The sequence below is a fragment of the Melanaphis sacchari genome, unplaced genomic scaffold, assembly GCF_002803265.2.
Source record: "Melanaphis sacchari strain LSU unplaced genomic scaffold, SCAv2.0 Contig72_pilon_pilon, whole genome shotgun sequence".
NCBI lineage: Eukaryota > Metazoa > Arthropoda > Insecta > Hemiptera > Aphididae > Melanaphis > Melanaphis sacchari.
The window spans coordinates 440,151-459,039 of record NW_020271519.1 but is presented as its reverse complement, the minus strand read 5'-3'; the positions used below and the strand labels follow the sequence as shown (position 1 = coordinate 459,039).

At 23.5% G+C, this 18,889-nt stretch overlaps 1 protein-coding gene across 1 annotated transcript in view; it reads left to right on the top strand.

Annotated features, from left to right (window-relative positions):
• Positions 1 to 18,889, top strand: part of LOC112600794 (agrin-like) — a 166,016-nt gene that overhangs the window by 52,620 nt on the left and 94,507 nt on the right. The window contains exon 2 of the mRNA XM_025348097.1: positions 12,210 to 12,248. Coding sequence (XP_025203882.1) covers positions 12,210 to 12,248 — 39 coding nt within the window. The remainder of the gene's footprint in view (positions 1 to 12,209; positions 12,249 to 18,889) is intronic.

Genomic DNA, 18,889 nt, shown 5'->3' with positions numbered 1-18,889 from the left:
TATTCCAAAAGTATTTATTTTTCGTGTTTTAGTATACCAATGTCTGAAAATGAATATAACTAGATGAATTTTATTTAAAAATAATTTGTGTGTATTGTTATACAATTTCCTGTCAAAAATTTAATATTTATGACTTTAATTTATTATAAACTAATATGTATAAAAAGTTTATATTTAAAATGATATATTTTTTAACAAAATTAATTTTGTTTACGGTTACTTTAGAATATGAATTAAACTTACAAATTTACAATAGAATTCAAGTAATTATCATTTAACATAAAAATATAATAAATTAATATTCAAATAAAAATAATATTTTAAAATTGGCTTTTATATGTTGTCGTATCAATTGTTCAATAAAAAATAAACAAATTGTTAAGTTCTTTATATATTCTTCAAAATAAAATAAACATTTCCAGTCTGTTTGAATAAAAGTACTGAAAAAGTGAAATATTAATAAATCAAAGAATTTTCTGTAATCGTTTCAATCTGTGGAAAATCAAACAAATCACCATTAGTGTAGAATCAAATTTTATTTGTAGTATTGACTTGAATAAATAAAATTAATTTATCATTTATAGAATTCTAATTGTTTTTAATTAATTAATTTAGTTGGATAATAAAATCTTTACCTTTCAGTTTCTGATAGAATATTTTCTGACTTTGTTATTTATTTATACTTAAAAACTCTATAGCTCAAGTAATAATTAAGATTATAATATTATTATTGACAATCATAAAAACATTAAAAACATAAATTACCTATTCATTATAATCAATTATGTATCACTAAAATTAATCATTAGAAACAATAATTCTTAATTGCATTATCATGATAGTATTGATTATTATAAAATAATATGTTATATTTCTCATTATTTTTAGTGAAAAAAATGTGATTTTGTTGCATATACTTGTATCATAAATTACTTAATCCTAGTATTCATTTGAATGCAACAACTTATAAGGTATTTATTTTTAAATTTTTGTCTGTTAGTAAATGAAATATATTCATTGGTTTTACTATGAGTTTTTTTTTTTATTTTTTAAACATTTTTGTATAGGAGTTAAAAACTTAAATACTAAATAAAAAATAATTTCTATCAAGCTTCATTATTCTTCAATACCTTATCTAGACTATACCTTCTATGAAGCATTTTTTTTTAGTAAGTAGTTTCTTTGACATAAATACAACTAAGAACATCATCCTAAAGTGTTAAAAATAATGTTAATAAACGCGGTTTAACTTTATTTGGCTATAAATATTTTTTTAAAACTGATGATTTATCATTACTTTCAAATACATCATCACTATATACTAATATTTAGAGTTGTACCTTGTGAGCGAAACCAGACAAGTATCCCAACATCTAGAATCTGCATTCTAGCCGTCAAACCTTTGTGTCTATATAATTTGTTAGTATTTTGTTCATTTTTAAATACTAATAGTAATATTTATATTTTTGGAATCAGAAAAAAATCAATTTTAATCAAATAATAATAAATTTATGTGTAATTGATTTTTCAAAAGAACACATATTTTAGTCGACGGGAATTTCAGTTTAAATTATTGCCGTTGTATATTATAATTATTAAATTTAGTAAATGACATGATACATTTAAAACAGCTGTAGCCAGGATAATAAAGCGCAATAAATAAAGAGACGTTTTTTGACAAGCAGCAAAATTGCATCCAATATAAGCCTATACAGTAAGACCTTAATAAAGTGTTTAGTTTATATGCAAATGTAAATGTTATTATATTATTATAAATTAGATTTTAAAATAATTTATTTTAAGAAATAGTATATCTTACAGTTATAATACATTGTATGACAAACTTTGTTTTAAAGAACTATTCATTTTTACAATTTTTACTTTAAAGTTATTAAAAAAATAAACATATTATTTGTATTAGGTAAAGGAATTATTAATTATACACGTTTTTATTGTTTCACGATTATTAGTAATCAAAACCTCAAATATATATTCTATTCATTATTGTTTTTAGTTTTTATGTATAATTCTTTATATTGAGGTAAAAATAAAATACAGTGATTAGTTAATTTAGTTAGTTTAACTAATAATAAGTAATTGAAAGTAATATTCATCTATTGAAATCGCGAATGTAACGTTTACAATATAACATATTATTTAAAAAATACTACTGAAAATCAATCTTATTACTGTAATATTTGCATTATTTCGTTTATAGTCAATGTAAAAAAATAATTATATTTTTATAGTAAACTGAAAAAATTTACCTTAAATATCATTATAGCAATGGATATACATTTCGTTATAATTCTTTTGCGATGCTATTTTTTTATTTTCGTATATATTAACTATTTTCAGTTGAATAATAATAATTATTATCATAATATATACTTATATATAGAGGATGGAGTGCATGAGGTAAATCAAAAAAAAAAAAAGAATGAAAAAGATAAGCACGTACTCCGAAAAATTGTCTTTTATCTAAAGGATCAGTGAAGTGCAAACACTGGTGGACTGTATAAGTATTTTTTTTCTCGGTTCAATTTTGATAACATTTTTTTGCTTTTGGTTTTGACTCTAACTATCCCTCGGGGTTATTGCTTTATGAACAGCTTCCTGTTATTCGGATTGCAAATGTCACGACTCTGGTCAGTAACCACATTGACGACAGTGTGTAAAGTCAACAATCCGTCTGAAACCATTCACTGTAATATTATTTTACTTAAAGCGTTTATTTGAACACTCGAAACAACTAAGTGTACAATACATAATATAGGGCGATTATTTTAACAAAGAACACTCATTCTATTAAAAATATTATTAACGTTATTACGAAACACATTATATGTTACAAAATATTGTTTTATATTTTATCATTATTATTTTTAAAATTATTCAATGATTAATATGTCAACATAAATTTTTATTTTCGTATCTTTATACAAAATTTGTTTCGGAGTATTTCGATCTATCGATATTGTTTTATTTTTACCACTCACTAAAACAATTTATTAATACTTTGGCAAGAAATTGGTTTAGGCTAATGGTTTTTGCTTATTGAAATTCTTAAATCTCATAAAGTATTTAAACATCATAATATATTGTACTTGTCGTGTACGGTGTAGTTGAGCTTGCGTTTCGTCTATGGTTATCAGCTAAACGTAAACAGTTTTAGCTGAAAAATGATGTAGTTTGGGGATAGAAAACTCGAAGATAATTTCCATGTTCAAGAGATGAATTATTTTTTTTTCTAAGACTACAAATACTAGATAATATAAATAAATAGGTAATATAAAACAGTATCTAAAAGTTCATATTTTGTGCAATGATGCATGTATGTTGGTGTATAAAAGTTACTCATAGTAAAATACTATTGTCGGACGTACATTATATAATATATTATCCCTCTTATCCCGCCTTATGTCTTGTTAGCTTTGTGAAACCATCTAACCACTCGTTTAAGGCCGTAAATTGTACACGAGAACTTCGCTAGACAAGTTTGAATCGAGTTAAGAGGATGTAAACGTATCGTATTTTACACACACTCATTATTATTATTGCAAAACATATTTTCAAAATATAAAATATGTAGCAAAATTGTTAAACTTAGAAAAATAAACTTACATATTACAAAAATTATTAATGCAAAGCATATTGATCAATTTCTTACCGAGGGGCGTCTTGTATGCTATTAAATAGGTGTTTTAAAGAAACAAAGTAATCTTTTATTGGTAATTTGTATAACAAAAGTTATGTTTGAGCGGTATGCATTAATTTAAAACAAAAAATATAAAAAAGAGTTTTGCTTTAGTTGATTTGTGTTAATCGGAAATTATTATTTTTTGCCGTTTTTCTTCAAGCCAACGGCGTGTACCTAAAAATTTAGTATAGAACATGCATACTAAATATTATATACCTACAATATTACACATATTTAAAAATGGGCTAAATTTTACGTAACATACATTAATTACGAACTATAGTTTTTATTTACATGATTGAATAATTAAACACATATTAAATGAGGCGTAAGGATTATAAAAGTGTTTCATATATGATGTATAATACACACATAACGTGTAGACACAATTATATTAAATAAAATTGAAAAATGTAAAGGAAAACATTTAATTCGTTTATTGATAGATAAAACAAAGCGTCAGGAAACCTTATTAAATAATAAAGTCCACATGTCAAGTATAGTTGACATCAGATGTTTTTGAGATTACTCATATTTTGTTAACTAATGTTGACATGTAGAAATAAACTCGTTTATAGAATTATTACACAATAACATGCAACGTACGATATTATTCTTTAAAACATAACAGTCAATTTCATCGTTCCAATTTGAATAGTATTTTATAATTTAAAAATATTATTATAAAATCCAATGGAACACTAAGTACATATATTTGTATATTGTGACTTGACTAAGTTGTGTGTTAGCTTGAAAACTAAAACAAGTGAAATTAATACACTAAGTTTTTAATTTTTTCAATAAAAATACTTTTAATTCGAGGTGAGATTAGCACGATATTATTATAGCAATATTGTAGAGTTTATAACAATGTATACCTATAAATCGTATCAATGTAATATATTTGCGTTTGATATCTTTATTTATATCAGTTTGACACTGCATTAGTTTAGCTGATAATCTGTTTGAAATATTCTCAATGGTAATCCAACCAATAATAGTCGTAGATACTTTCCTATTATATGCAACGTTAATACATGATATACACAATAAGATAAGATAAAACATATTATACTATCGACTGAAACATATCTACTGTCCGGATGTATATTTAAATAACGTGGCTAGGTTTCTGTCATCTTGAGAAGGTACTTCTCGGTAAATAATGTTCTTAACGGTTTTAATTTATTGTGAATGCCGGAAAGGTATTCCGTCACGCTATTCAAATTTGAATAAGGCGTGATAAGTATCCAAGTAGAGATATGTTCACAATGTTATGTATTCTTGTTAGTCGATAATTACATATTTTATTCTACAAATTCTTTCATATTGTAAAGTTATTGGTTTTAATTATATATTTGAGTAGACTTTTCGAAAATTGATGTACATATAATATTATTATATAGTAGCGTAACTTATCCTGAACAATTTCCGGATTATTTTTTTTTTTTATATATACATAACCATCGGAACAACGTAAGCCCTTATTTTAGTTTATTTAATATAAAAAATAAAATATTCGTAGTAAGCTACGGTGATACTTTAGTAACATCATATAAATATAAAATAATAATAATATAAGCGTGTAACACAATAAAGAAATTAAAAAAAAAACCGTTAATCTTAAATGAATAACGGTTTCTTGTATATGTACTGTTTTTAATAACAAAGTTAACAATGTTATATTTCATTGGCGAAACCTACGTTTATAACGCGTCACTGAGGGTTTCGGAACGCTAACAAAAAAAAAAAAAACAACTGAACTTTCGTGCATTTTACGAAAGAGTTCCTACAAAAATAAAGTTTATTTATTCTTATTTCATAAGCAAATGTTTTATGATACCATAAATAATTACAAAATGCGACTTTTCACCGGACACAGACTTCTTCCACTGCATATAACCAAAACACAATAAAACACTCTTGGATTACAATCTAGATCTAAACCTTGATGTCCTAAGGGTTCCAGCCTTTTATATAATCCAGGGATGGGCAAGATGTACTCTTGGTTATATAATGTAAATGAATCGTGATTCCAGGTCGACGAGCAAGATTTTCCCCTTCGGGAAACCACTGTGCAAATTCCTATAAAAAAGATACAAACTTCATAAAAATCTATTTAACTGTATTTTTCTATGCGTGACTGAGTTGCTGTGGTTCTGAACTGCAGCTGTCTTCTTTTTGTTTTTTATCATAAAAACAACCTGTATTTATAAAATATAGTATGGACGTTATATATATATAATGTAATACATTAAACATTTTCGAAAATCAACAATAAAAGTGATATAAAAATAAAGTATATAATTTAATACTGTAATATTTTAATGTATAATACTATATTAAACCTTACCAAACTATTTCAATGAAAATCTATACAATAACAACGAATTATTAAACTATTAATATTGTTTATAGGTTTATTAATTTTTTTTCCCTAATTATTTTTTTTATTATTTATTTGTTTGAAGTAAATACTGTCATTCTCATACTATAGATTTAAACTATTTAAGTAATTTTTACTATGAAATAACACAATTATACGTTAATTATAGTTAGGTGTAATTATTTGAAATTTGTAACATAACAAAAGTTTTATATATCATTTTAATACTTTCGATTGTAATAATGTAAATTTAATTTGCTTTTTTTATTTGATCGGGAAATTTTCATTTGATTAGAGCAGTAGTTCTCAACCTTTTTTGATTCATGTCACCTTTAGCCACTAGAATCAAACACTGCTTCGCCCTAACATCAAAATAATAAACAATCTTAGCTGTGTATAGCAACGTTATCGCACGACAAATTACTAAGTACACGTGTTTATCGAACCAAAAGATTAAATATAAATAATACATACTATTATAAAGATACGAACTTTGAGGTATGTTTTGTACATGAAAGTGGTGGAATAGGTGTATAATATAAGACATAATATGATTGTTTTCAAAAAAAAAATAATTTTTTAAATTTTTTTCTTTTTTTGTTAAAATTCTGCGTCAACCCTAAGCTAGGTCCATGTCACCCTGGTTGAGATCTACTGGATTAGAGACTTTAGAAAAATAACACTAATTAAATGAGTACAATAAATATATATATATATATATATATTATAATAGTACATATACATTTAGAGTTTATACAGCAAGTATTATTTTGTGAAAAAACAAATAAACAAATTCTTAATATGAACGCATATGTGTGTTTATTATTTGTTCATCAGTTAAAAATAATTGGATTTTCGAAATTTGTGGAGTGGGAATTTAAGGCGTAGTACGGGATGGAAAAATGGCGATGGAGTCTGCAGAGAAATTACACCGTCAATCGGTCATCGTCTAAACATGTCGATAAGTAAATCCTACACAATATCCTATTTAACGGTATTACTTCCGTAACAGGGAAACTCTATACGTAATCTTACAGGCTGCTGGTCCTTTATAAAACTCACCCATCCACTCTCACTCACAAACTTCACTAACCCCATCTGAACGAAGCTTTTCCTCCGATACGTACTTTCTTCGTCGTCAATACACTTATCAGTCGTGTAAATGCGTTAGCTTACATGCCCATACCGGATAATTTAAAATAGAATATCCTGAATAGAGTCTTGATGTTTTTTTCATTATATTTTAAAATCGAAAAACAAATCGAATAGTTAGATTTTTTTTTTTTTGTGCAATCACAGTAAAATATTTTTAATTGCATACTATACCAGAAATACGTTGTTTATAAAAACGTATTTTGATATTCATATAAAATTTTGTCTCGTATTTATATTTGGAAATTCTATAATGATTTTTGTAATATATTTTCTTATGAAATGATAATTAATATAAATTGAATCAAATATCGTCTAATATTCATTTTTATTATATAACTAGTTAGAAATATTTTGATAAGATCAAAAAATGTTCATTAATCATTTTTGCGTCACAACGAATAAACAGAAATCAGGAAATGATACAAAAGCACAGGCGTTCAACAATAACATCGCTTTGCCTTCCACCAATAAGTTAATAAATTGTATATTACTGTTATACACTTATTGTAATGAAATGGAATATAATTGTTCAGCTCAAAACTAGACATACTTAAGAATTAAGTTCCATTAATAGGAATAAACAACTTATAAAAGTACTAGCTAATTATTGGTTTATGAACTATTTATTAAAAAATCGTTTTATAAGCCATATCATGTAAAATATTAAGCTTTATCGGATTTCTATAAATTTTCTAAAAAAATAAAACCATCAAAGTTTGGTTAAGACAATTTAAATATAAAAATAATTTTGACTGACATAACAAATTTTGCGATAGTTTTTTAGGTCTTTAAACTTTTAATGTTAAACTGAATATTTTGAAAAATAAAATAAGTTATTATTAAAACCCAAGTATTCATAATATTTTTGTAATTAATTATTTTAAAATTATAAGTTTTTAATAAACAATAGGTTATTACTGTTATTAGTTTTCAGGATTATAAAATTATAGTTATGCGTTTCCTGTATTTTAACTGATTGCTTTTATAACCAAAACAGATACATATTGTTTTTTTTTTTTTTTTAAAAAAAATATACTAGTTGCAATACAATATCATTATAATTGTATAATTAATAGAAAATCGGACGAAAGTGACAGAAGCCTTTTAAATAATTTCCAATTTCATACTCGGATCGTAACCGTGAGTTTTTGACTCGTTTTAAAAAATAATAATATGAAAAAAATATCTTTTTGTTAGTCAACATTCAAATGTTGTATTAACATCATTTGTAATTGAAAATGTCAATAAATTGTGTAACAAAAACGCGAGTAGAATATAAAAATTTAACTGTGTAGTCATATTCATATATCTATATTTTATCTACAACGTTTGCGTAGAGTGTATTGAGTTATATGAATTTTATGAATTATTCGAATGGTGAAAAAACCATTATGTTATAAATCACTACACTTTATATGTGTAGTGTATTTAAGTCACCTAAATAACATTTCACCTTTTAAAAAGCTCTTTTCATATATCGTACATAGTGAATTCGTTTATTTTGTTTTTTTAATAATTTATCCCTTCCTCTATCAACATCAACAGTAAGTTATGTATGTTTCTATATTATTATATATGATGTACATCTCTTTCTCTACCACACCATACATATTGAAATTAAAATAATAAAATAGCAGTAACAGCGTTAAATGTTCCTTCGTTTTCTGCAGTAAATCTTATACAATATTAAATATTATAAACGGGTGCGTTTGTAAGTTTAATAACTAATAGATTAAGTACATACTTTGAAGTGAAAATTAAAACTTCTCGTACAAATAAAAGAAATAATACATACTAACATTGTTATCTTTACATAGATACCGGAATGTGTATATTATTTTAAGATAAAAAGTTTTAAGTTTGTTCAATGTTGTTATCGAATTATTTCATCCCTTTAAAACTATATCATTCAATATACATTTATTAAAACAATAAGACGCACAGTCACTTCTTTGTAATTAAAATATTGTTGAATTATTTCAACGATAATATTATATTATTATCAAGAGGCAGCCGAAGGTTAAAATTATATAGCTTTTACATAATACAACTTCCAACTATGACTATAATATTATAGATTAACATAATATTATCATGTATAATGTTGTACAAATTAAGCATTTGTATTATTATACATTTGTTTTTTTTTTCAAATAATTATTCAACTTTTTATGCAATTATTAATAATCAATCGTAGTTATATGAGCGTATAAATTTAAAGTCTTCAATACATACATGATAACTCTGAACAGAGTAGAAAATATAAAATTCTATTCTATTCACATGATCGTGCAGTATACACTTAATTTGAAATCATCAAATAATACCATTATATGTTTGTTATTTAAAAATGATTAATTGGTTTAATAACAATAATTTGCCATATTTGGAAATTTAAATTGAACAATACGGACATTTTAATCATTTAAAAACAGACTTTGTCTTCTTTAGATTTTTTACAGTTGTGCAATATTATCTGCATACTCTATTTGGTATAATGACATTCATGTTCAAATTCCGTCGCGTGTATGTGCCATACCAGTAATATAGGTACTATCAGTGATATAGGACGATTTATATAATTGAAATACGTTCAAAATATGGTGTTATTGTATATTTTTATTTTCCTCAACGACACAATATTTAAAAACACCTTAAACCTTTATTATACCTAACATTCAATAGTTCAAATATTATTGGATATACTTTTACGATACGATTTTTTTTTCCTTTATCGACCAAACATAATATGGTGTTACCGAAAGGCTGGCATATGAGAAAGTATGTATTTCTGTGCGAATATCGCTGTCCGTGTTTCGTATATGCCATAAAAATACGCGTATGTTATAATTGAGTTCTCTTTGCGAGAAATACACGTCAAAAACACAAACCTTCCGTGGATTTCGTAGGTTGTATAAATAATAAATATATTATATTGAGTAGTGAAAAAAAAATGTTTCTTTTCTACCAAATACCTAACGCGTACAAAAAGAAAGAAAAAATATTTGAACATTTTGATAGCGGCAAAATATAAAACAAGCTTCGATAGATTTTAATTGAAAACATTGATCTCGACCCACGTCATTGCCAGATGTTTTTTTGTTGTTTTGAATGTAAACATAATTTTAATCATCACATAGGTTTTAATTATGTCTTTTGAAATATATAGGAACGGATAATGATGTTGAGCATCACGATATTGTGAGTTTAAAAGATGCTATCTCAAAATATACAATTTTTCAAGAGAACAACATTGAGCATTAAACTGTATATCTTATTTAGTAATGATAAATAAATGATTATTAATGATTGTAAAAATATAAAAATTGATACCATAATATCTTAGCGTTAAGTCTTGAAATTCGCTTTTTGTTCTAAACAATACTTAACGTGAATAAAAACAGTAATGTAGACGATTTCAGTTACGAACCAAAAAGTACTACAGATTAAACCTTTTTGTTATTAATATATTTTTTCATTTAGTTATTTAAATTTACCATGAAATAAAGTTCAGTTAAATAAAAGATGCTGTGTCGTGTTGTTAACCCCAATATAATATGATGGTACTATTTTTATAAAATTATTTATTTTATTGAAAAATGTGCAAAAATTAATAATATTGTGCTATCATATTGAATAGTATAGTTGACTAAATTAATATGAAACAGTATTTTTTGATTATCATTTATCAACAATTATTTGAATCATATAGATAGAATTTATTTATTATAATACTTCATTTAAGTACTTTAAGGTTCAATTTATATCACTATTAAATAAAAGCTTTGTAAATCATCATGTTTGTTTATAACTTTTGGGTTCGCAATAACTTAAAATAATATATCTAAATTTTGTATACTCAAACAATTTTTTGTGAGCTTAAATTAAAGCAGATAACTAAACTCATTTGTTCCAAGTTCATGTTATCTAATAATTTCGTTGTTTTATTATTCAAAATATAATTATTTATATAGTTTTAAAGTGATCTTAAACTTAATAGATTATTATAATACAACATTAGTATAATCGTCGTATAATTTAAACACAACTTTATTTCTATCTTTTTATTTTACTGTTATAATAACACCATTTGATCAATTTTTAATAAATATTAATTCTTATAGAATTATATATCAATAAAAAACGACTTAGTTTATGAAGACATACAATACGTGATGTGAATAGTTTATGCAATTAAAGTGATCGAAATATTTCCATAACGACTTAATTCAGATTTAGATTATTAAGAATAAAGTATAGATATAACACAATATATTATACATAAGTTTTCAGTTTTTATTTTCTACAAAAAAAACTATAATTTTACTTAAATAGATTATACACTTTGGAATCAGTTTACATCTGTATTTCTATTCAGGTGTAATAAAAATAAATAAAAATATATTTATGAACTGAATATTTAACAAAATTCGCTCATAAATATTGAATTTTCTATTACCGACTCGAGTTATTATGTTTGTTCTTATATTTACTATCCGTATATATATATATATATATTTTTTAATTTAAAACAAAATTACTTTTTGAAAATTGTTTGCTATATACAGTTGGGAAACTTCTGCTCTAGGGTATTGTAGTTAAACGATTTACGTTCTGACATCTTCTAATTCGGATATAACATTGAGATTACAATTTTATAGAGGACATCTATGTCGATTCAGACCATATACATGAAGCAAAAGAAAATATTCTTTTATTTCGATGTATAACTGTATTAAAATCAATAGATTGGTATAGTTTTGTTTTTATTTATTTAGTGGTCATACATTTGAAGAGTTTTATCAAAACAGATACTAGTAAATTATTTGTAGCAGGAATCTAAATGTATCGATTATTTGTTATATATTAAATAAGTATAATGAAGTTTTTTTTTTTAAAAAAAGAACAATTTTGTGCATTAAAAATTACCAAGTGTTTAAATTGATATTGTAATTCACTTTTTTTCAGATGTTTTAAATTGGTCTCCGAAAACAGTGGCTCTACAAGGTAAGACTTTTAGTAATATCATTATAACACCAATAATATACAATTATTTTGAACTTAATATGAGTGTATACGTTCCACCAATGATATATTAAAAACGAGTGTGTGTAGATTTGTGTTAAATTTCAAATAAGTTATTATACGATTTGATTGGTTTGCTTTGTCCCTAAATCCCTAAAAAAGAATAAAAAAAAAATATAATTATGCAAATGCCACTGAGGATATCGGGCACCTTGTCTACTTTATATTGAGTGTTCAAATGAATCGGTGAACCAATAATACTACGCCCGTCAAATAAAATCGATTATACTTCTATTTTTGAAATAACTAGTAGTTCGAGAGTTATTATTTTTACGTGATGGTATAAAATGTTATCGTTTGAATGTCTGAGAACTTTGAAACTGTTCTTTTAGTTTTTCTCTGTTCAATATATATATTGATTTATAAATATAAATACATTTTTGTTTCACACATATTTTGTATATTTTAAACTGAGCACAGTTTTTTTTTTTTTTTTTTTAATTAAACGATTATTAGTTAGTTGTTGTGAGTCGTATTTATATAAAGCTGTAATTAGTGAAAATATGACATTCATATTTTTATCATTTAGTGTATTCATCCTATTAAATATACTTATTCAATACTTTTTCTAAACATCTATAATTAAATTATTATTATATCTTAGTTTGAGAACCAATTAAAAATAGTTTACCTAAAATTATTGATCTCAATTGGTTTATCTTAATGCCATTAGAGTATAATTAAATCAAAATGTATATTTTATTACCAAATATTAATTATAGTACTATAATATTATGAGTAGCTAAAAAACAAAATTGGCATCATTGAATGTTAATTTTTTAAACAAATCAATCAATACTACAACATTTATAAAATTTATTTTCACATTAAAAATATTGTAGCTTAAATTTGTAAGCATTTTTTTTATTTATAAAAGGGTTGTATTACAAAACAAAAACTATTATGTTGTGTTAAATTAGATAAATCAAATTCAATTTAAAAAATAATTAAAGGAAAATTATAAATAGTTATTTTATATGCAAATAATTCATTCGATTACACTCAAAAAATGTATGCATATAAATTTTAGAATTGTTTTATTTAATTTAAAATAAAATATGAATTTATTATAATATTTCTAATTAACACTATAGTATCTAACGAATTTTAAAACTTTAAATCTTAAATTGTCACGTATTTATAGTATACTTAGTATTTATTAAAAATGACTATTGAAATCGTAAACATGAAAGGGTCGTTGATAATGTCTGTGCAGTATGTTTCCGGGTCCCATAGCGTAGCCCAGTAATCATAAATTGTATTTTGCATATTTTAAAATTTACCACAGCAATATAACGTGGTGGTATATAGCCATTAAGCTGTACACGATCCTCTCTAACAAACTTTATAGATTTACTAGGTGAAAAGACAAAAAAAAAGGAAAATGATATGAATAACTTTAATGTCAGTTTTTTCCCGTTCATATTTGTTGAGGTTCTCACTAAAGAGATTGGCTCATTGTTCTAGTTTTAATTATATTCACACTCTAATACCCAAAGAGAGTCAAAAGAACCCCTTTAACTTTTGTTATGCTCATGAAAAATGATCACTGTACAGATTATTTTTCAACCTCTTACAGTTAGTAAGTAAGAGACTTTTTTCTTACTCAGATAAAAATAAAGAAGATAGAAGGTAAATAACATATTAATGACAAAATGCGTTTATTATTTACAAAACACTGATGACAAGGAAAATTCGAATAAGATATGTTTGAAATATCTTACAAAGCTTCTAGTTCTCGCTAAACTTTTTTTTAAATTGATTAAGTGAGTTTTAGTTACTTAAAATCTAACAGATTTAACGTCTAGACATCACTCTTTCCTAGTAAAAACGTTACTTTTACTTAAACTTTTAGCAAATATGTAAACACGCACATGTCTAAATTAAGAGATTTTTATTAAAAAATGTTTACTTGTGTACTTTACGGAATCATAAAAAAAAAAAAAGAATGTAAATCGCCGAAATACTCAAATTAATATTATTCAACTTTGATTATTTAGTTTTATTGTATAATTTACTGATAAATATATTGAATAAAACTTAATTAAATTATTTTATACATTATTATTAAAAAAATATAAGGAATTAAACAGGATTATTCAAATCAAAGTTTAGTATTACATTTAATAAATAAACCAAATTAACATTTTCATAAGTTTTAAAGTTTCAGTGTATTCTTAAAAAAGAATTAATTTCAATATTGTTATCAAATTGAGGATTTTAATCAGGTAAATAACATGCATAATATAGAAAATACATTAAAATAAATTCCTTAAGATTATAATCGCATTCATAGTTTTACATTTGATAAAATTAAATAATTAAATAATTACAAAATTATCTATGAACGATAGACAACTTTTTATATATTATGAAATAGGTTACTTTGATTAATTTTGTTATTTAAGAATTATGAAGTTATTTCGAATTAAATAAGTTTAATTAGTTCATTAAAATATAATGAAGCTTATTTATTAATAAATAAAGTACGTTTTTATGAATTATGACATCTCTGCAAATCAAAAATGTTGAGTTAAGATTTTTAAAATTTTTAAATAATATTTAAAATGTTAAACCTTTTATGTTTTTTTTTTTCTATAATAACGTAAATTTAACCATTTGTTAATTTTTACATAAAACAAACATATTATTGAGCTTAACATTTCGACAAAGTATGTCATTAAATTATAAGTATACATCTAATTGATTAGTTTCCCATATATTGTTTTGTATAAATCTTACTTTTTAATATGGAATCGCTAATTATTTATACTTTCTTGGACTTGATGACTATTGTAGCAAAGTTTTATTTTTGGAACCGTGGAAATCACAAATATTCTTATTTGTACAGTATCAATTATACACGACAGCTATACTATTCAAGTAAATAACCTTCAGTTAAAAATATTAAATGTGTATATTTGGCTATATTGTTGAGAATACCAAGTCATTTTATAAAATTATTTTTTTACAACAAATCTTGTTATATTGTCACTGTACACAAGATTATTCCCGTATAAGAAAAAGTCTGTTATGGTAAACATATCATGTTGAAATTTACCTATTTCTGTTGAAAGACATCAAATGTATAAATGTTTTAATTCGTTTGAATACAGAAATCCTGAGCTATTATATTTTACCACAAAATTATATTATATCTCGGAATTTTAGGTAATAGGTAATTTATAGTTTCAAAATAACAATAAGAAAAAAAAACATTTTATACGAAATTAAACACTATAATAATATTTTATAAATTATTTCAATAATGAACCAATTGAAGAAATAACAAATATTTTTTGTGATAAACGGAATCCAAAATATTTTTTATGATGTTTAAATCGTGTAAATACACTTCGGTTAAAATATTAATTTAATTAGCAAATCACGCAATCAATTCTCGACCTAACTGATCTGCTTCAATAAGTAGTACGTTTATAACTAAATTATTTCAAATGTTTATCTCGTTAGGTGTTTTTTTTTTTTTTTTTTTTTTTTGATTCTCGATTATTTCTGAACCTATATTTTAGCAATCCGGTAAATTCTCTAGGCCCTTTGGGAAACAACAAGAAATCAAATTACAAGTTTCACTGACATTTATCACTTTTATGACCTCATCTGAGATTTTCACTGTGTTGCGTACTGTTTCCTCTCCGTTTATATACTTTATTTCATTGTTATTATTGTTATTTATATGAAAATACCGCGAGTGAGTGTATATGGCAGCAAAAATTCTTATCGAGGTTATGTCATGGAATCAGACGGCGTAAATTTTTATCCCGCAAAGATTTATAGCATTTAATTTTTCCTTTTTTTCCTTTTCCGCGCGACCTTTAAAAATAAAATAAAAAACGAGCAATATATCGGACCCCCGAAAAATATGTTACGGACCAGTTAAAGTGTCGACCGCAAGACATTCCTCTTTTTCTTTTTATCTCTAAATTTTTTTCTTTGTTCTAAAAAGTGAAAAATGTTCGAACAACCCGAGAGAATTTTGTTCTTAACATACTAACATACTAGTAAAAACTAAATACTTCTTTTCGTGTTATTAAACTGTATTTTACTTAAGTTATGTTACTGAGTACCAATATAGGTATATATATATATATATATATATATAAACATTGTATACACAGTAATAAAATTATTCTTTGGTCGTCATCATCTTAAATCTTACAGTTTTGTTTTTTCTTTATAATAGCATAAATTCTAAGTACTTACGATGTAAAGATTTAAAATAATTTGACAAGGTAAAATCAATAATTAATATTTATAATATTTTCACGATTAAATATGGTTTATCAGTGTTTAAATAATAACACATACATCGAAGTAAAGAGGAGCTAAAACGTTTTATTCCACTTTTTTGGAGTATCTCTTAAAACGTAATCAATAGATTTTCAAGACAAAAGCAAAGACCAATGCATAATGTAAATAAGTAAAAAAAAAAAACTAATTATTTACCTGTCTTTATTTTTGTTATTATCAAATTTATCATGATTTTTAAAAATATAATATCATCTAAAATGTATTTAAATTATATTTTTCATCATCATACATTAAATACTTCCAAATATATGCATGTACATTAACGTAGACTATAATGAAGTTCAGTCAAGCTACTGATATAACTAAAAAAATCATTATTAAAATAGACATTTTGATATTTTGAAAAAATTTACTGCTGAACCCAAACTGTTAGTACTTCAGGAATTAACATAAGATTTTTACAATTACAATTAGATGGTATCTATATTTAATTTTTGACAATTTCATTAAATAAAAAATAAACGAAAAATTATGAACTTAATTTATTTGTTATCGTGTAATATTTAGCTATGTTCGTAAACTAAAATATAACAAATATCCTAAAAACTACGGTTAAGTCAATTTTACGAATTTGAAAATTTAGTTATTTTTGAATAATATTTTGATAATAAATTTGCGAAAATACTTAACAATTTAAATCTTATTCTCTGAAGTGCAATAATTTTTTATAGTTGTTTTAACAAAATCCGAAGATATTATAAACAAAAAATTCGTTTTTTTTTAACTGATATAGAAACGAAATTTACGTTGACTAAGTTTATAAATATAATAAATTTATACATTAAATATATTTAAATTTATCTTTTATTCACTTTAATACTTAGATGACATATTATATAAAAAAATTACAGACAAAACTATGCTGAAGAAAATTTTTATATTATCTGATACAACGACCTAATTGTTATATTGTTTTATTTATATTCATAATCCAATAAAAGTCTCAACAATATATAATTTTTGTTTTTTATTCAGAAATGTATATTTTTATACACACATTATTTCTTTCCTTCTGCGATCAACTACTAAAAAAATAAATAATAAATACAAATCGGAATTTTATCGACAAATTTTGTTCCCAATTACCCATTATTGTAAAATGTATAGGCACACAAAAAATGTTTATTTATGTAAATTATTGTTACTGACGGCGTGTTAAATATGCAATATCGCTACACTGTTGTATACTTATTGTATGAGTATTATATTATAACAGTATTTTTACAAGATATCGAGTATACAAGAAGAAGAAAAACTAAACAAACATTTCACATTTTGTTTCTCGTTTAAACAATAAAGTACAAATCTTAAATTTAATAAATTTCATTATAAAATTATTATAATTTATAAACTGAGATCAGTGAGATAGTGAATTCTTAATAATTAAATGTATGTATATATTTTGTATTTACATTTTTAATTACATTAATAACTACTGATTTTGAGTTAAACTTCCTATTATACTTTATGGTGTGAACGAAAAGTTTTTACAAATTATTTTAAATGTAAGTTTTAAAAAACTAAGACTAAATATTTTTATGATTTTATAACATTATATTCAAATAAATATACGAGTATGATAACATATTATGATAATCCAAGATCTTAGATTTGATAAAAATATATAAAAAATAATATAATTGTAATTCATTAAATAAAATTAATACGTTTCTCTTTAATTAATTTATGACACAAAAATAATAATAATAATTATATAAATATAGATTTTATAGATAATATTAAATATTAAAAAAACAAAAAACTTTGTTGTGTAATTATTCATAAAATAGACACCAAAGATTTAAAATATTAAAGAACTTTAAAATAATAGTCAGAAGTTAGCTTAAAATTATATTAAAATTAAAAGTCTTATAAAAAACTATACCAAGATCTTACATAGAAACATTTTATTTTCATAGAAGTTTATTGATGAACTAAAAAAATGACTTTCTTAAAAAAACCATTAATGGTTAATTTTTTAATAAAATTCTGTATAGAACACTTCTACTTGAAAAATTGATTTCGTACAAAACTGAAAAAAATCACATAGTTTAAAATTAACTACACAGCTAAAAAAATATTATTTTTTTTATTCATTTTTTACATATCAATAAACATTATGATATTTACTAAACATTTTAAATCGTTTCTTAATTTTACATCAAAGCTAACTTTGTTATTTCTTACCATTTTTTAAAAATGTATTATTACTACTATTAGTACTTAAATTATTC